We start from the raw sequence: 20,847 nt of genomic DNA, 5'->3' as shown, positions 1-20,847 counted from the left end.
AGGGCCAGAGTCTGAACCCAGTCTCTCCCCCTGCGTCTTACTATGATGGATGCTGATCTGTTTTCTTTAACATGAGTATAGGCTCTTCCTTTAGTGGAGACGGCCCTTGATAATTTCCCTTTCCATTGTTTTCAGCCATATTGTACTGTGGACATCACAGCCTTCTGTGAATAATTGCATTCATTCAACTCTGGGGAAAATAATGTTTTTTTTCATTCATTAAAGATATATAATGCTCTTATTATCATCAAATCATCTAACATGCAAAAAAGAATGTGATTGGTTGCCTGTTATAACCACATTGTAAATATTTCTTAGAAGTGGGAATACCTAATCACAGGTAATGACGTATTATGTGTATTTTGCTCTTTTGGCATTATGTGAACAGGTATAAGGTACCTGAGTTCTGCCCATTCTGTGTGAGATGGTCCTTAAAAACAAAAAAGATGCCAACCTCAGAACAGCAACCTTTTTTTATTTCTTGCCCATTTTTCTTTATTAAATGAGAGGGGTCAAATCTTGAAGAGTCCATCTGCATCCAAGAAGGTAGTTAAAGCTGGGCACAGTGGCTCACGCCTGTAATCCAGCACTTTGGGAGGCTGAGGAAGGTGGATTGCTTGAGTCCAGGATTTCAAGATTAGCCTGGGAAACATAGACCTCTTCATTACAAAAAAATAAAAATATTACCTGAGTGTGGTGGTGCACGTATGTAGTCCCAGCTACATGGGAGGCTGAGGTGGGAGGATCACTTGAGACCAGGAGGTCAAGGCTGTGGTGAGCTGTGATCATGCCACTGAACTCCAGCCTGGGCAACAGTGAAACCCTGAATTAGAAAAAAAAAAAAAGAAAAGGTGGTTAATGAATGCATGATATGATTGTTTATTACATTCAGCTTAATAGATAGACAATGCATTGACTGCTGTATATCTTGTTTGGCTAAATATTTATCCTATGTTGCATTTTGCTCTTCCTGCAAGAGTTTAGGTACATCCTTAGTTTCAGGTACAAGCTGCATGGTACATGGAAATTTGGTAGTCAGGTTTGCATCTTGCCCCAGCATTCACCTAATATGTCTTTTTGTAATTTTTTTTTTTCAAAGACAGGGTCTTACTCCATTGGCCAAGCTGGAGTGTGATGGTACCATCATAGCTCACTGCAGCCTTGAACTCCTGGGCTCAAGTGATCTTCCCATTTCAGACTCTTGGGACCACAGACACCACCATGCCCAGCTATTTTTAATTTTTTTTTTTTTGTAGAGACAAGGTATTGCTATGTTGTTCAGGCATACCATACCTCCAACTCCTGCCTCAAGCCATTCTCCCTCTTTGACTTTCCAAAGCACTGGGATTGCAGGCATTAGCCACCACACCCAGCCTATAGATGATATTATAGTACAAATTAGAGCATCTCATGAGGCATATGAAAGTTTCTTAGTACAATGGAAACTCAGAAGTAGAGATGACTTCTGACTGGGTCTATCAGAGAAAGCTTAATGAAAGAAACACTTTGGAGTGGGTTTTGCAGAAATTGTCTTTATGTTTGTTGTACTAGAAGACAAGAGGATGATTTTTATTTACTTTTGTGTGTGTGTGTGTCAGCTAACAGAGACCCTGTAGTAAAAATCCTGGGCTCAGATTATAATATAAAGAAAGAAGACTCAACTGCGTTAAATATTCTTGATAAAATTATCAGAGATGATGATCTTGAAGGCAAGATGAAGATGAAGATTGCTATGCTGCTTAAGCAACTGGATCTGCACCTACTTAATCATTCTCTAAAACATATTTCATTGTGAGTCTTTTTGTAAAGAAGAAAACCTTTAAAAATTAGTTGTAGAAGTTGCTTTCAGAGTTTTAGGAAAAAACACAAGAAAATAAAGTATGGAAGTTATTGCTATGAATTTAACATTACATTTTATTGGATACAAATTTAATTTGGGGGGATTTATTTATTCTAGTTCTAAAAATTAAAATTTGCAGGTAGCATTGCTAAAACATTCTAGCAGGGTTGCGTCCAATTCTGAAGACGTTAAGTGGCCTTGTTATTTTCAAAGACTATAACAAATTATTAAATTATAAGGCAGAGTTTATATAGTCCAAAACTTGTTCATTTCTCTAGTATTGTAATTAAAAATGAAGTGACTATTTCACTGAGTATGTTTAATGTTACATTAATCATGAATCCCTAATTCCTTGATGTTTTGATGGTGGTGTTGTAAGATTATAATATGGTTAAAATTAATTGCAATTTTAATGCAAAACTGATATCCCCCTGATATAATGGGATGTGTTAATGTGTTTCTTGTAGATTCTGTTTTAAAGCATTTAAATTGAATTTTCAAACATTTATTTCAGAGAAATACGTTTAAATCCACTGGCTGTTAAGAAGGACATAGAACTGCTCAAACGTTTCTCAGGAAAAGGAGAACAAACAGTCTTGGAATCTATTGAATATACCTCAGGTTAATACCTTCTTGAATTCATTTTACATATTCATGCTTTCATGGTTATATTTTAAAAGTGCTTTCAGTGACTACATTAAAGGCTTAAGCAAATGAATACTGAAAATTTCAACAATATTTTGGTGAGACAAATATATTACAAATATCTAGGTTAAGGAACTCCTATTCATTGCTTGTTGATTGGTTTCAGAATATGAATTTTCAAATGGATGTCGAGCCCCACCTTGGAGACAGATTCGCGGGGAAATTTGTTACTTGCTGGTGAAGCCACATGATGTCGAAACTCTGTGCATCACTTGTAGTGCAGAAGGAGTATTTTTAAATGGTGTAAGTAGTTTTTTAAAAAACATAACTAGAGCCAGTGGAGTGCAGTGGGCACTCCCGGCCACTGCAGCCTCGACCTGCTGGGCTCCGGCGATCCTTCCGCCTCAGCCTTCCAAGTAGCTGGAATTACAGGCATGTGCTACCACGCCCAGCTGATTTTTTGATTTATTGTAGAGATGAGGTCTCACTGCCCAGGCGGGTCTTGAACCGCGGACTCAGGCAATCCACTCACCTCAGCCTCCCAAAGGTGCGGGATTACAGGCTGAGCCACCGAGCCCAGCAGATATTGGTTCTTAATTGGCATGTCTCAAGAGCCATACCTGATGACACCAAGGGTGAAGTACTGTTCTGTAAGATGGTGGAGATTCCTCTTCTGTGCATTTGCTGGGCAAATCCAAAGTCGCTCCCTCATTCCCTGCTGCAGATCTTAAGCCAGTATCTAAGAAAGGGGCTTCACAGTGACCCATTCCACCTTATAAATATCTTTAACATAATCAGTTCACTGATTTCACAGGTATTGAAGGAAAGAAAAGGTACAAAAGAATAAAGGTAATACAGAAGTCAACACTTGTCGCTTCCCTGCTAAAAGTTGAAGGGAGAAAGGGAAGCAGAGGAACTTATCCAAATAAATGTAGGAGGTTGGAGACCTGTCCAGGAAGCTGGGACCCAGACCTCTGGAGGGGTGGGGGTGGGGAGCTGCCCAGCTAGTGCTACTACCTCAGGAGCTTAGAGGATCCTGGTGGAGCTAGCAGAGTTGGGACCTGCACCTTTGAAGACAGGGCACTAGTCAGCTGATAATATTTCTGAGGCAGCATAGTGAGCCTGGCTCTGGAACTGTGAGAAAAGCAAACCTGGAAATTGGAATCAACTGTTGCTACTGGAAGCAACTGCCACTGCCAGGGAGGAAAGGCCATTGCTGGGGTAACTTGAACAGGGACAGTGACCAAAAGGAAGGGGCATGAACTTCCTCCATCCTCTAGCCTTTCAGTCTTCTTTCAGCTTCCTGCTGACTGAACCTAACCCAATCTGGCAAAGGAGAAAGTCAACTTTGCAGATTCCCAGTCCAAGTGGCACAAAGCAGAGTCTGGGTCGGTGGGCTTGGAGCAGAGAGGGACGCAGCAAATAGCCTGGGTTCAAACACTTTAATTTTAGTCTCATCCCTAGTCTCTGAAATAGCTAGAAGAGCTTAGGTTTCACATCTGCAACATCCTGCCTTCAGTATCTTCAGCCCAAATTTTAGCAAAATTCTATGAGGATCCTAATCCTGAATGGGACCCAGCCATCATGGGAGATGGCTTGGAGGATGGCTGCCCCTTGGTGTGGGTTGGTACCCAATGCTGGAGCCTCCTGCTTGGTTACCTGCAGGCATCTCCCAGATGTGGCTTTTGGTGCTTTTCTTATTAGCATTACACTGAGCTTATTTCTATGTAGAGAAAGTAGACGACCTAAATATAATATTGCTTTTGGTTCCTTTTGATAAATTTTAGAAAAATTTTAGTTGCTAATTAGAAAATAAGAGAAAAAAAAAGAAGGAATGATGGACCTCCTAGAGAGGGGAAGGGGTCTTTATTTCTATCAAAGGCTATTGATCCATGTACATACAACTTTATTTGGTATGGAAACATCTAAGTACTTCTCTCAGTTGCAAAAAAGACGAGGACCATAAAACTATTTAATAATTAAAATAAAATTGGAAAAACCCACTACACTCATGTATATGCATATCTATTTTTTATATGGACAGTTATATAAGTATGTATGTGCGTGCATATATATGTGTGTGTATAAGGTCTGTTAAGGAAGAATAAGAGGGTTAGGGAAGAAAAGGGAAATGAGGAAATGAAAGAGACAAGAAGAAAGAGGGAGAGATGGGGTGGAGGCACGGCTGGTGGTATAGAGACTGTAACCCTAGGAAATGAGCCTATGGTAACCACGCTATACACAGAACAGGAGTGGAGAGGCAAACAGAAACATAGGCTTTTCTACGGTGACATTCTAACCTTGAGGCCTTTTATGACTTCATCAGCTAAGACTCTTGAAGTCATAATGCATTTCCACAGCAGAGGAGAGCAGAGAAGGAAGCTGAATAGCAGAGTGCTCTACATGTTCATGGGAGGTACTTAGTGAATGCTTGCTGAAAGAATGAATGATGAAAGGGAGAAATAAGTGAGTGAATGAATAAATAGATAACATTAAGTTAACATTTTGTATGTAAAGACTACCACTTGGATCCTCTAGAAAACAATATGTGTGCTTAGGTTGTGGTGTATTGATCAGATCAGGTTCTTATATTTCTATTACATTAATCCTAGCACCAAACTTTCTCCCCCAAAGGGCAAAACAGATGATGAGGGAGATATTGATTATGAGAGAAAAGGTGCAGTTTATAAAGACCTTGTCACATTTTTAAGAGAAAAATCAGCAAAATTTTCAGAAAATATGTCTAAACAGGTAAGTTTAATGGTTTACTTTGAACTTTTGTAATATTATGTTACTCAACTGTCTATATAGTACAAAAATTATAATTTTGCCTACTTTTAGACACTGCTTTTAATAATGTTTTTCACAACATAATATAAATAAGAAATGTTGTAAATGTAGTCCTTCTTAAACGTTTCTGATTTTCTTTGGGTGGGTGATAGGTAATATTTCAAATTGCTTTCAGTATAAGATTTTTCTGTCTTCCCTTTTGAATTAGTATCATGAAGAACAGAGGATCCATCCCTGTTATGAAGCCTAGGTGTTTTGATTATTTTTATGTTATCTGAGTACCCCATGATGGCTGCCCAATTGTACTGTCTTAATTAGTAAGTCAGCTATGCATGCACAAGAATTGGGCTTCTTTTGTCTTCCATGTTTTCTGAAATAGTGCTGGACAAATAAATTGACCAGTGCATATTTTATGAAATCAAATTTTGTTTGAAGCTGATGGTAAGAAGAGGATGTGCAAGTTAGGCAAGAAGTACTAATGCTGTATACACAGGCTCTGGCAGATTCTCAAGAGCATGTTCACCCCATGGGTTTCTATCAGATAACCTGTCCATATCCTTTCTGGCCCTGCCCCTTCCAGAATGCTCCATTCTCTTGCTAGATGGCCGCTGCCCTTGTTCTGGGACTTCTCTTTGTCACCATCCTGTGACTTTTTTTTTTTTTCCTGGTGTTTGAACACCTGATTTCTAGGTTCTGGTTTTCCTTTTCTGTTATTGTAGTTAAATATGTTACTAAACATAAGGTTTGCTATTTAACCATTTCAAGAGTATTATTTAGTAGCCTTAATGACCTTTTGCAATGTTGTGCAACAGTCACTACTATTTCCAAATATTTTTCATCACCCCAAACTAAGACTCTACACTTAATAAGCAATAACTCTCTATTGCTTCTGCCCCTAGTTCCTGGTAAACTCTCATCTGCTTTTGAATTTGCCTATTTTACATATTTCATATCAGTGAAACCATATAATATTTGTCCTTTTATGTCTGTCTTTCACTTAGCATGTTTTAAAGGTTCATCCATGTTGTAGCATTATTCCTTTTGATGGCTGAACAAGATTTCATTTCTGTGTATACCACATTTTGTTTACCCATTCATGTATTGATGGGCATTTGAGTTGTTTCCACCTTTTGGCTATTGCGAATACAGCTGCTATGAATATTGGGGTATAGTTCTTTTGGGTATATGCCTAAAAGTGGGTCATATGGTACTTCTGTATTTAACTTTGGAGGAATCGCCCACATATCTTCCACAGTGGCTGCACCATTTTACACTCCCACTGCAATCTGGGAGGATTCTGCCCTCTCCACATCCTCCTTAACACTTATTTTCTGTGTTGCTGTTTAGTTGCAGACATCCTAGCAAGTGTGGAGTGGTATCCCATTGTGGTTTTGATTTGCATTTCCATAATGATTGATGTGATGTTGAACATATTTCATGTGCTTATTGGCCATTTGGATATCTTCTTTGAAGAAATGTCTGAGTCCTTTGCTCATTTTAAAAATTGGATTATTTTTATTGTTGAGTTGTAGTTTATTAATATATTCTAGATATTAACTTCTGATCAGACAGATTTGCAAATATTTTCTCTTATTCTGTGTATTTTCTTTTCACTTTCTTGATAGTATCATTTGATGCACAGATGTTTTTAAGTATAATTATCTATTATTTTTCTTTTGTTGTCTGTGCTTTTGGTGTCATATTTAAAAAGTCATTGCCAAATCTAAAGTCGTAAAGATTCGTCCCTGGGTTTTCCTTTAAGAATCTTATAATTTTAGAACTCTTTCTCCTCCCCTCCCCTCCCTCCCTCCTTTCCTTTCTTTTTTGAGTTGGAGTCTCACTCTTTTGCCTAGGCTGGAGTACAGTGGCACGATTGTGGTTTGCCACAGCCTTGACCTTCTGGGCTCAAGCAGTCCTCCTACCTCAGCCTCCTGAGTAGATGGGACTTACAGGCTCATGTCACTGGCTAACTTTTGGATTTTTTTGTAGAGATGAAGTCTTGCTATGTTGTCCAGGCTGGTCTTGAACTCCTGAGCTTGAGTGATCGTCCTGCTCAGCCTCCCAGAGTGCTGCTATTACAGGTGTGAGCCACCGTGCCTGGCCTGTTTTAGCTCTTATATTTAGATCTTTGATCCACTTTGACTTAATTTTTCCTGTAGTGTAAGATTAAGTCTCCAGTTTAATTTTTTTCATTGTGCATATCTGATTTTCCCATATTTGTTGAAGAAACTTGTCTTTTCCCTTTGATATGGTCTTGGCATCCTTGTTGAAAATCAATTGGTCATAGATGGAAGGGTTTATTTTTGGGCTTGACTTTCAATTCTATTCCATTGGTCTATATGTCTACCTTTATAACAGCACCACACTGTTTTGATTACTATAGCTTTGTAGTAGTTTTGAAATTGGAAAGTGTGAATCCTCAGACTTTGTTTTTCAAGACTGCTTTAGTTATTTGGGTTTATTTGAATTTTAGACTTGCTTTTACCATTTCTGTAAAGAAATGCTATTGGGATTTTGGTAGGGATTTTATTATATCTATAGATTGCTTTACATGGTATTGTCATCTTTGCATTTAGCCTTCTAACTCATGATAGTTTTCCACAAATTGGTCTTTAAATTCTTTCAGCATTGTTTTGCACTTTTCAGTGCATAAGATTTTCTCCTCAACAAAAAATAAATTTTGTTAAACTTCTAAATATTTTATTCTTTTTGATGGCATGGTAAGTGAAATTTTCTTAATTTCATTTTCCATTGGTTACTGCTAATGTATAGAATTACAATTTCTGAGTGTTAAAATCAGCTCTGATCTTTGAGTGTTGAATTTAAGATTGAATTCTGCAACTTCATTGGATTTATTTCTTAACTCAGTTTGTATGTGTAGATTCTTTAGGTTTCTTTTTGTACACAAATCAAGTCATCCATGAACAGAGATAGTTTTACTTCTTCCTTTCCAATTTGGACATTTTTAAAATTGATTTTTCTTGACTAATTACTGTGAGTAGGACTTTTAGGACTGTGTTGATTAGAAGTGGTGAAAGCAGGCATCTTTGTCTGAGTCCTGATCTTAGTTGAAAAGCTTTTAGGCTTTTGCCATTGAGTTGATGTAAGTTGTGGGTTTTTTTCCATATATGACCTTTATTGTGTTGTATGAGTTATTTTCTGTTCAGTTTTTCTTTTCTTTGTGCACCCATCATTTGGTGAAACTTCCTGGGTAAGAGAGGCAGGCAGGAGGGGAAAATTGGGGATTAACATGTTTGAAAATATTTTTATTCTTTTCTCTCAGTTGTTTCTAGAATAGTAGTTCCAAAATAATTTTTGCTTAGCATTTTAAAGCTGTGTTTGCTATGTGGCTGGTTCTGGCTTCTCTCTTTTTCAGAAGGCTTTGGGATTTTCTTTGGTGTTCAGTAATTTTTGTGGTATGGTTTGTTTGTTTTTTGTTTGTTTTTCATTAATGGTGACATATATCCTTCAAAACTAGGAAAAAAAATTTCATATTATATCCTTACTTATTTTTTCCTCTCTCTTCTTTTTTTGAAACTCTTATTAGTTGAATGTGGGACCTCTTAGATTAATTGCCTGATTTTATTTTTTTTCACCCTACCCCTCCCTGGCCTGGCTTTAAGGTAAAATAGTCCTTTAAGTTATTTTCCAAATAGTGTACATTTCTTTAAATTATTAGCTCTCATATTTTTAATGTTTTGTTTTTAATGTTTATTTTTATAGAATTTGTTTCATGAGTATACTATATTTTGCAGATAGTTGTTTTTTAAGGCTTGTATTTTGCATTAGTTAGAGTTTGCCAAAGAAACAGAATAAATAAGGAGAGGTGGGAGGTGGGGGGAAGCGAGAGAGAGAAAGGGGAGAGACAGAGAGAGACACACAGAAAGAGAAATGGGCGAGAGAGAGAAGGGGGAGACATAGGCAGAGAGAGAGAGAGAGAGAAAGAGAGAGAGAAATAGAGAAAGAGAGAAAGAGAGAGAGAAGGGGGAGACATAGACAGGCAGAGAGAGAGAGAGAGAGAGGAGAGAGAGAGAGAGAGGGGAAAGAAAAGGAGAAAAATAAAGAGGGAGAGATAAATTATTGAGAGAGACTGAGAGAGATTTCAAGAAACTGAGTCATGCTATCAAGGCAGGTCAGTATGGAATTTGTAGGGTAGTCCAGCAGGCTGGAAATCTGGATAAGAGTTGATGTCATGGTTTAGAGTCATAAATTCTTCTATCAGGAGGCTAAAAACTCAAGCAGGGTTTCTGTGTTGCAGTCTTGAGTATAATTCCTTCTTCTTCAAGAGACCTCAGTCTTTTCTCTTAAGGTCTTTGGCTCATTGGATGAGGTCTCTCCAGATTGTAGAGAGTGATCTTCTATACTCAAATCTACTGATTTAAATATTAATCACCTCTTAAAAAAATACACAGCAACATTTAGATGGTATTTGACCCAAAACACTGAACAATTCAACCTAGCCAAGTTGTCCTAAAATTAACTATTCCGTTTTTGTGGACTGCATTATTTTATTTTCCTTCAAGTTCCTTTTTTGTTTTGATCTATTTTTTTCATGATAGATTCTTTAAAATTTGTTTTATTTGAAAGATGTCGGGTACTATTCAGGGTTAGGTATACAAATGTTCATTATGCCGGCACCCTTGTTGAGGTGTGCCCCCGCACCAGCAGTTTCCCACTACTGCCAATCCCACGCCCACTCCCTTGGCAGTTTTTCACATTAGATTCTTAATGGTATGAGACTCTCCCAATTTCTCCAAAAAGCCAACCAGACACGCTCTGTGAGCTGGGTCTCTTGGCTGCTGGGCCTCATGATAGGGCCTTTTGTTCAGGCCTAATGTAACATTCTATAAGATATTTCCCTCTAGTGGTTCAATTTATCCAGAAAAGACTCTTCTTATGTCCTGCCTGGGGAACATAAACCTGATTTGTTGGAAGTGAGAAGAAATAGGCACTCGAGTTGTTAATCATTCAGGATTGGCATTTCACTTCGTTTTCTTGTTTTCAGTGTCAGACCTCACACTCCTGCCCTCAGCTGTATCTGAAAGTCTTGAACCTGAAGCTTCTGTGGTCACCTTTGTCTAGAAGAGTACCTCTCATTTCCCATAGTACTGGAGAAAGGGGCAAAAACCCTGCTGTGCTAGGTGACAGGTGGTATCAGGGATGGAGAGCTTGGAGTCAGGATCTTTGGGGAGGGTATTTCCATAGAGACATTGAGAGCCACCATGCCTGGCCTAATTGTTCTTTCCTTCCTTTCTAATGTTGCAAGTTTCCCTCCTTCATCATGTTCTTTCTTTCTTTCTTTTTAAGAGCTTCTTTTAGCCATCCTTTGGGTAGGTCTGTTGTGACAAATTCTTGGTTTTCCTTCATCTGAAAATGTCTTGATTTCACTTCGTTTCTGAAGAATATTTTCACTGTATGTAATAGTCTGGGTTGACAGTTCTTTACTTTCAGCCCTTGAAGCTGTTGTTCTAATTCTTTCTGGCCTTTGTGTTGTCTCATGAAAAATCTGCAGTTATTTTAATTGTTCTCCCCTTATAGGTAAAGTATTGTTTCTCAGTGCTTTCAAGACTTTTTCTTGCTTTTAGTTTTATGGAGCTAGATTATCATGTATCTTGACATAGATTTATTTGGGCTTATTCTGTTTAGGGCTTGCTCGACTTCTTGAATCTTAGGAATATGTTTTCTAAATTTGGGACTTTTCAGGCATTCTTAGAATACATTTTTAGTTTGACTCTTTCCTCTACATTTTTAGTTTGACCCTCTTTCTCCTCTGCTTTTGGTACTCTCGTGACAAGAATGTTGAATTTGTTTTTTGTCATAATCCCACAGATCTTGAGACTCTGTTCATTTTTTTCCAAATGTTTTCTCTTTGTTGTTCTGATTGAGTAATTTCTATTGCTCTGTTCTCAAATCATGGAGTCTCTCCTCTGTCCTTTTCATCTTTTCAAGCCTTTGAGCCCATCCAAAGAGTTTTTATTTTGGTTTGTAAATTTCAGTTTCAAAATTTCGATTTGGTTCTTCTTTATATCTTTTGTTTATTTGCTGAGACGTTCTAATTTTTTTCATTTGTTTCAAGTCTTCATAATTACTCATTGAAGCATTTTTATAATGGCTCCTTTAAAAGCTTCTCAGATTATTCCAGCATCTATTTATCTCAATATAAGCATCTGATCATTGTCATTTCTTATTCAAGTTATGATTGTCCTGGTTTTTGATATGATAAGTGAATTTTTTAATTGTCAGATACATTTTTGGCATTATGTTGTGAAACTCTGGATTTTATTTAAATTTTTTGTTTTAGCAGACCCTCTTTAACAGCTCATGGGCAAAAGTCTGGGGATATGCAAGGTGGTAGTAAAAGTCCAGGTTCCACACTTAGTCTTTATTAACAGTGCCACTTTAGTGGCATAGGGTATTTCATTACCACTGGGCAGAGGTGAAAGTTCAATTTTTCCACTAAGCCTCTGCTGACACTCTTCTGACTGGGAGGGGGAGAGTGTCTTGTTATAGACTTCCTATGGCACCTTTCTCTATTAAAACCATGGGAGGTAAGCCCATTGCTGCTAGGAGGTTGTAACGTTACAGCATGTCTCGAAATTGCCATATGGTTTTTCTTCTTTAGTCTGTTGCTATGGTGATTATACTGATTTTCAAATATTGAGCTAATGTTGAATCCTGGGATAAATTTCACTTATTTGTGGAGTCTTATCCTGTTTATATATTGCTGGATATAATTTGATAACTTTTTCTGAGATTTTGCATCTATATTCATGAAGAACATGGGTTAGTAGTTATCTTTTAATGTTTTTGTCTGGTTTTGACATCTGGGTAAAATGGTCTCATAAAATGAGTTGAGAAATGTTCACTAATTTTCTTTTTTCTAGAATTCTTTGTATAGAATAGTTATTACTTTCTTAAATTTTTGATAGAATTTTCCAAAAAGTTGTCTGTACCTGGAGTTTTCTTTGTTGGAAGGTTTTTAAATTGAGGATTTGATTTCTTTCATTGGAATAGAGCTATTCAGATTTCTCTTTCTTGATAAACTTTGGTGGTTTGTATCTTTCAAAGAATTTGCACATTTGTCTAATTTATCCAGTGTACTGACATCAAGTACAGTGTTCCATTATTATCCTTTAATGTCTGGAGGCTCTGTTGTGATGACCCCTCTTTCATTCCTCATATTGGTAATTTATGTCTTCTTTCTTTTTTCTTAATCAATATGGACAGAAGTTTCCCAATTTTATTGGTCTTTTAAAAAAGCCAGATAATTGTTTCATTGATTTTTCTCTATTATTTGTTTGCTTTCTGTTTTATTTTATTTCTGCTCTTTATTTATTCTTTCTTTCTTTGGGTTTAATTTGCTCTTCATATTCAATTTCTTAATTAGGAGCTTAGATAATTGACTTGATACTTTAATTTTTTCTGCTATAAGGTTTTATGATGTAAATTTCTTCATAAGTACTGCATAAACTTAGGTTCCATAGGTTTTGACATATGGTGTATTTGTTCAAATCAATATATTTGATAATTTTCAACATATCTTTTTTTAACAGATAGTTTTTATGATTTTAGTTCTTTTAAATTTGTTGATGTTCATTTTATGGCCCAGAATATAGTTTATTACTTTGTGTGTGTGTGTGTGCATTTGAGAAAACTGTGTATTCTGGTGTTGTTGGTCGTTGTGTCCTCTAAATGACAATTAAGTCATGTTGGCTTCTATATCCTTATTGGTTTTTTTTGTCTGCTTATTTTATTGATTACTGAGAGGGGAGTTTTGTAGATCCTAGTTGTGAATTTATCTACTTTTCCTGTTAATTCTGTTTTTGCTTCAGAATTTTATGGTTGGTGAATACAAATTTAGAATTCTATTCCAATTGATTTTGTCAATATGTGTGCCCTCTTTATCTCTGATAATATTAGTTTGGAGTCTTTTTTGTGTGATTTTAATGTAATCACACATGCCTTTTGATTATTGTTTGCATGAATTTTTTCCAGTATTTTCCCTTTAATACATTTATATCTTTATATGTGGTTTCTTTTTTTTTAGATTGGAAAATATAGTTTATTTAGAAAGTAAGTTGAAGAGAGAGGAGACTCACCTCCCCAAGGTAGGGTAGGGGGCCAAAGGTTAGGAAACAAGCCAGCCATAGCTCAAAGGGCCACGTAGTCCAACCAGAATTTAGCAATTCAATGGCCTAAAGTAGTTTCTTTAGACCACAAGGTTTCTTTTTTCATCCAATTTGATTTTTTTTTAAATTGAGGTTTATAAACAATTTTCATTTGATATAACTACTGATATAGTTGAATTTAAGTTTGTCTTGCCAGTTGTTTTCTATTTGTTCTATCTATTCTTTTTCTTCCTTTTTGAGTTAATTGAACTTTAAAAATCATTTTATTTTATTTTTGCTATTTGTTTATCAGTTATACTTCTTTAAAAAAATTAATTGCTACCCTGGGGCCAATAACTTATCCTTAATTTATCATGTCTGCTTTAAGTAAGATATGCAATTCAAAGGTTAAACAATTTACTACATAGTAACATACCTCGAATGGCTCTTCCCATTCTTTGTGCTATTGCTGTCACGTATTTTTATTTTTACATGCTATAATGCTATAAACTCCTGAAAACATTGTTACTATTTTTACTTTAGTCAATTATATTTTAGAATGATTAAAAATAACACAGAAATCATCCATATTTATTTTGTCATTTCTGAAGCTTTTCTTTTTTTGTATAAATCTATTTTCTGTCTAGTATGATATTCCTCCTGATCAGATAAAATTTTTTTAAAGATTTCTTCTAGCATAGGCCTTCTGGCATTGAATTATCAGGGAAATTGTTGTGGAGATGTCTTCTCTATGGACAGAACTTTAATACTATAAAAAGGCCGAGGTCTTAAAAATATCAATGGGCCTACGTAAAGTGGACACTAGTTTGATGAATGTATAAAATACACAAAACCATTTGGAACCTTCTATAAGTAGGAGCTAAAGCAAGTGCTTTCATTTTTTGAAAATTTTTTTTTGTCCCAGTATAGAATTTTGTGTTGACAGGTTTTTGTTTTTGTCTTTTTCTTTTTTAGCACTTTAAAGGTATTATTCTCACTTTTTTTTTTTTTTTTTGCATCATCTTTAATGAGAAGTCGCTAAAGTTCTTATGTTTATTCCTGTGTGTAATATGCCTCTTATCTCTGGCTACCTTCAACATGTTTCCTTTATCCTTGGCTTAAGATATTCAAATATGATGTGTTCCAGTCAATACAGTTTGAGTTCAGTTTTTCTAGTGGTGGTGAGGAGTGAGTTGGCTCTCCCTGCTATTGTATCTGTGTGCTGCAGCGGAGGTGTGAGGTTAGAAACATCATGTTGTTGTCTGCCTATTTCCAATAGAGGCCTTTCTCTCAGAGTTCCCCTTAATTCGATCATGTTGCTAAGCAACACAAGTTAGATGCATCTGAGATTTCCTTTCCTGAGTTTGTTGCCGGTGTTAATCTTTAGAGAGACCTAGATAATTCAGAAGTGATATTATTGTAAAAACTATTCTCGTTTTTTTTTTTAGAATAAGGATCTTAGCTCAAATGAAGGACAACAAAAGGAAAAGGATCAGCTTGAGGAGGCACCCAAGAAAGAAGAAACAACTACCTTTCAGAAAGCTCTTTCTGATTCAGACAAAAGTACTCTGGAGAAGAACCAAATTAATTTTGGGAAGAGTCAGATGGCCAAGAGATTAGAACCGAGCTTAAATTGGAAGGCCACTGTTGATTACAAAGAGTACGTAGACATTTGCATGATAGGTTTTCTGAGACATCTTCAGTAACCACATATTTGCCTAATTTTTCACAGAACTTTGTTTTATAGTAGAGAAAATACAAAGAAGATATTTACATGTTTTTCCAAGGTACAAGCTAATTCCTTTCTGCTCCTCCTTATACTCCAAGTGGAAGGATTTGACAGCAGATCTGTTTGGAGCATTGTGAGGGGAAGGAAAGAACATGATTCACTTTCATAGAGTTGGTGATTCAGCACAAATAACATGTGAAAAAGGTGATCAATCACCCGGAGAAGTCTCATGGGAAATGTAAACATACTGGCAGGGACCTGGTAAATAAGTGCTGGGAGAATGTGACATAATTAAAATGATATGGAGATAATCAGGGAAATTGTTGTGGAGATGTCTTCTCTATGGACAGAACTTTAATACTATAAAAAGGCCGAGGTCTTAAAAATATCAATGGGCCTACGTAAAGTGGACACTAGTTTGATGAATGTATAAAATACACAAAACCATTTGGAACCTTCTATAAGTAGGAGCTAAAGCAAGGATTAAAAGCTAATGCTACTTAAATGCTGAGGCCATCAGAAGCACCTAGAGCACTTTTTAAAACTTAGCAAATAGTTTACAAGGCCCAGCCTATATGCAATGTTCTGTATTATCACATGATTCAGCTAAGAACTGTCTCTGGTTGAACACACAGGATGCTTTCCTGCAGGGATTCTGAGAACCACTGGGGGATTGTGTTTTGGAAGCAAACCCAGAGAACTGTCAGAGGAAGACTTGCGGAAAGGGGAGGGGCACTCTTGTGCCTCTGATTCCCTTGATTTTGAGGTGTTTGACCTTTGTGACCCCATATGAGAGAGTGTGAAAAGGAAAAGTGTATGAGCAACTCTGTTAACTGGGAAGTGAGTTTTCAAGTGCTGCTTTTTAAAAATATGCTTGTTCTTTCAATTATGAAATTCCTTAACAGGTATCTTAGGAGACCACAGTGTTTGCCAAGGACTGTGCTAAGCCTGGGAAAAGCTGGAAAACCAAGCAAAGGCCCTACTGCAGAACTGGGTGGGGAAGATGAGAAAGGCAGCAACAATAATCGAGAGTGATAAGCACCTAGAGTAGCAGGCACGGGGGAAGGACTCACACAACAGTGCCAGCTTGTGAAGACCTGTTCCTAGTACAAACAAGTACTGGACCAAGTGCCTCTTCAGTATGTAAAACACCAGGCTGTATTTGCAGAGCAAAAGGGACAGCTCCAAGTGTCCAGTGAGGCAGGAACCCATAGTCATTCTCTGTCAGGAACACACATCATTTGGGTGCATGGAAATGATGGACTTTTATTTCCTGTTCTTCAGCATAAAGTGATAAAGCTAATATATATATATATATATATTTATATATATATATATATATATAAATGTTTTTTAGCCACAAAATTTCAAGAAAAGAAGGCCAAGAGGAAAAACATGGAGGAAAACAACTTGAAAAGCCAAGAACATCTGTTTCACTTGGAAGAGCACAATTACTTCGGTATGTTTCTGGTTAGCATGACCAAGTTCTCTAAAGCCACCCTCACACAGTGGGCTAGAGAGCATGCTACCTAATGGGGCACTTACTCTTATATTAGGGTCCTAAGATATTTATATTGACAGTTACAAGGAATGTTGGTAAAAATGACAATACTAGATTCCTTTAAATATATTTACAAAATATTCTTCTAATGCTAAGTTATTTGAAATACAGCAATTTATTGGTATTAGTTGATTCTAGGAAAAGAAATATATTTAATGTAAAGAGTTTGAACAGATTTCACAACACTGGGCTCCTAACTGATCTCTTGCCTCTCAGCAGTCATGTCCTGGCAAAATTATGTCATCTTTCTTGGTCTCCCTTTGCTGACCACTGATGATTCGGTCAGTTCTAAAGTGATCTGTGTTATTGCAGCTAATATGAGGCAAACTAGTCAACTTACCTGATTTTCAGGCTGACAACAGAAAAATGACATATCTGGGGGAGAAGAGCCAGCCACTTTTATTAGAGAGTTCCAGAGTGGTGGTGGGGGGAAACATGGCAGAGATCTCACATTTCCAGTTAGTTCACATGGAAAAAAAGTGAAGACACTCTACTGCATTAATACTATTCTTACTTCTTTTTGGGTCACAATAATATTAATTTTGTTTAATAATTTTTAAAGCATTTTATTCTGAAATAATTATCGATTCATAGGAAGTTGCAAAGATAGTAGAGAGGTCGCATGCATCCCTCACTCAGCTTCCCACAATGTTTACATCTTTCACAACTATAGTACGGTATTGAAACCAGATTAACATTGGTAAAAGTATTAATATGTGTCTTTTATTATTTGTGTAGATTTATATCATCCACTAATATATTTTTCATTTCTGTGATTTTCTCATTTTGAGAATGTCATCTAATGGATTCAAACTGTTTTTATATTGACCTTTTTTCCATCAACATAATGCCCTTAAGATTCATTCAAGTTGTTGCATGTATCAATAGTTTGTTGCTGTTCATGGCTGAATAATATGGTATAAATGTATAAATGTATCACAGTGTGTTTAATCCTTCTCCAATACAGGTTTCTGTATTGATAAAAGTTGTTTTTTTCTCTAGTATAAATGGATTAATCACAGTGTGTTTAATCCTTCTCCAATACAGGTTTCTGTATTGATAAAAGTTGTTTTTTTCTCTGGTATAAATGCCCAATTGCTGAGGTAAATGCATGTTTAGCTTTTTGAGAAACTGCCAATCTTTTCCAGAGTGACTGTACCACTTTACAGCCATATCAGCGATGTATGAGAGATTCAGGTTCTCCTCATCTTCACAAGTATTTGGTATTCACTCTAGTTTTCATTTTAGTTACTCTAACAGCTGTATAGTGATATCTCGTTGTAGTCTTTTGCATTTGTTATATGGAAGGTCGATTTTTAGAACTTTTAGAAATCGCCACACTGATTTCTACAGAGGCTATACTAGTTTACACTCCCACCAACATTGTAGAAGTGTTCCCTTTTCTCCACATCCTCTCCAGTATCTGTTATTTTTTGTTATTGATGATGGCCATTGTGACTGGAGTTAGGTGGTATCTCAGTGTAGCTTTAATTTGCATCTCCTTGATGACTAGTGAGGCTGAACATTTTTTCAGGTATCTGTTGGCTGCTCGTATGTCTTCTTTTGAGAAGTGTCTATTCATATCTTTTGCTCACTTTGTAATGGGTCTGTTTGTTTTTTTCTTTTCAGCACGTTTGAATTCCTTATAGATCCTTGATGTTAGGCCTTTGTCAGACATGGAGTTGGCAAATATTTTTTCCCAGTCTGTGGGCTGTCTCCCTGTTCTCTTGATGGTTTCTTTGGCTTTGTCGAAGCTTGTCAGTTTAATGAGGTCCCACTTGTCTATCTTATCTATTATGGCCTGGGCACTTTGGGTTTTGATCAGGAATTGGTTGCCAGTTCCAACTACCATAAGAGTGTCTTCTGCATTTTCTAAGGTTCTTACAGTTGGAGGTTTAACATTTAGGTCTGTGATCCATTTAGAGTTAATTTTTGTGTATGGTGATAGGTAGGGGTGCTGTTTCAATCTTCTGCAGGTGGTCAGTCAGTTTTCCCAGCATCATTTACTGAATAGATTCTCCTCTCCCCAGTAGTGGGTGGTGGAGGCTTTGTTGAAGATGAGTTGGTTGAGAAATGGAAGTTTTGCTTCTGGAATCTCAATTCTATTCCATTGGTCTATATGCCTATTCTTGTACCAATATCAACCTGTTTTGATTATTGTAGCTTTATAATAAAGTCTAAAGTCTGGGGGTTTGATGCCTCCTGCTTTTTTTTTTTTTTTTTTTTTTTGCTGGGGATTGTTTTGGCTATTCTTGGTCTTTTATGTTTCCATATGAATTCCTGTATTGTTTTTTCTAGGTCTGAGAAGAATGTTGCTGGTAATTTGATGGGTATTGTGTTAAATCTATAGATTGCCTTAGATAAAATGGACATCCTAGCAGTGTTGATTCTTCCAATCCATGAGCATGGAATATTTTTTCACTTGTTTATGTCATCTTTGATTTCTTTGAGCGGTGTTTAGTAGTTTTCATTGTAAAGATCTTTCACATCTCTGGTTAGGAAGATGCCAGTGTATTTCATTTTTTTGTGGCTATTGTGAATGGAATTGTGCTTTTTTTTTTTTTGAGTTGGAGTCTCACTCTGTCGCCCAGACTGGAGTGCAGTGGCCACTCCCGGCCACCACAGCCTCAACCTGCTGGGCTCTGGAGATCCTTCCGCCTCAGTCTTCCAAGTAGCCGGAATTATAGGCATGCGCTACCACGTCCGGCTGATTTTTTGATTTATTAGAGATGAGGTCTCACTGCCCAGGTGGGTCTCAAACCCGCGGGCTCAGGCAATCCACTCACCTCAGCCTCCCAAATACGTGAGATTACAGGCTGAGCCACTGAGCCCGGCCGGAATTGTGCTTTTTATTTGGGTTTCTGTTTGTTTATTATTGATGTATAGAAATGCAATTGTCTTTTGCACATTTACTTTATGCCCTGAGATTTTACCAAAGTCCTTTGTCAGTGCAAGGGGTTTTTTGGCAAATTCTCTTGGTTTTCCAAGGTATACAATCATGTCGTCTGCAAAGAGAGATAACTTGACTTCCTCTTTTCCTATTTGGATACCCCTGATCACCTTCTCTTCTCTGATTGCTCTAGCTAGGATTTCCAAAACTATGTTGAACAGGAAGAGTGAGAGTGGGCATCCTGGTCTTTTTTCCAGTTTTCAGAGTAAATGATTCCAATTTTTGTCTGTTTAGGAGTATGTTGGCTAGGGGTTTCTCGTAGGTGGCTCTTACTATTTTGAGGTATGTTCCACCTATGCCTAGATGTTTGAGGGTTTTTATCAAGAAGGGGTGCTGAATTTTATCAAAAGCTTTTTCTGCATCTAATGATATAATCATGTGGTTTTTGTTTTTATGACTGTTGGTGTATTTAATTACATTTATGGTCTTGCAGATGTTGAACCAGCCTTGCATTCCAGAGATGAAGCCTACTTGGTCATGATGGATGATATTTGAGATGTTTGTTGAATCTGATTTGCTAGGATTTTGCTGAGAATTTTAGCATCTATGTTCATCAAAGATATTGGCCGGAGGTTCTCTTTCTTTTTTGGGTCTTTACTTGGCTTGGGTATCAATGTGATGTTAGCTTCATAAAATGATCTGGGGAGAGTTTCACCTTTCTCAATTGCCTGGAATACTTTCAATAGGATTGGTATCAGTTCCTCTTTGTATGTTTTATAGAATTCTGCTGGAAAGTCATTTGGTCCAGGGCCTTTTTTTGTAGGTAATTTTCTTATGACATAGTCAATTTCCTTGATTGTTATTGGTCTATTAGTGTCTTAATTTCCTCTTGTTTCAACCTAGGAAGGTTGTTTGAGGTCAGAAAGTTCTCCATTTCCTTTAGGTTTTCAAGTTTGTTTCTACACAATTGTACATAGTAGTCTCTGATAATCTTTTGTATTTCTTCTGGGTCAGATGTAACTTCATCTTTTGTGTTTCTGATTGAGTTTATTTGGACTTTTTCTCTCTTTTTCTTGGTCAGTCTGGCTAGGGGACCATCAGTCTTGTTTATCCTTTCAAAGAACCAGCTTTTTGTTTTGTTGATTTTTTTGTATTATCTTTTTGTCTTCTATGTCCTGGATTTGGGCTTTTTTCTGACTAGAAGCTTCTTTATGAACGTTGGTGCTCCTATGTTGGGTGCACATATGTTTAGGATGGATATTTCTTGTTGATGGATTGAACCTT

General features: G+C 36.8%; 1 protein-coding gene across 1 annotated transcript in view; it reads left to right on the top strand.

Annotated features, from left to right (window-relative positions):
- The window catches only part of ARMC4 (armadillo repeat containing 4), a 177,899-nt gene that overhangs the window by 8,620 nt on the left and 148,432 nt on the right, over positions 1–20,847 (top strand). The window contains exons 4-9 of the mRNA XM_021716171.1: positions 1,599–1,791; positions 2,355–2,461; positions 2,652–2,788; positions 5,120–5,236; positions 14,838–15,043; positions 16,470–16,571. Of these exons, the coding sequence (XP_021571846.1) occupies positions 1,599–1,791; positions 2,355–2,461; positions 2,652–2,788; positions 5,120–5,236; positions 14,838–15,043; positions 16,470–16,571 (862 nt within the window). The remainder of the gene's footprint in view (positions 1–1,598; positions 1,792–2,354; positions 2,462–2,651; positions 2,789–5,119; positions 5,237–14,837; positions 15,044–16,469; positions 16,572–20,847) is intronic.

Source organism: Carlito syrichta, unplaced genomic scaffold, assembly GCF_000164805.1.
Source record: "Carlito syrichta isolate Samal-C Ts95f unplaced genomic scaffold, Tarsius_syrichta-2.0.1 Scaffold308231, whole genome shotgun sequence".
Lineage (NCBI taxonomy): Eukaryota > Metazoa > Chordata > Mammalia > Primates > Tarsiidae > Carlito > Carlito syrichta.
This window is presented reverse-complemented; position numbering and strand designations above follow the sequence as displayed.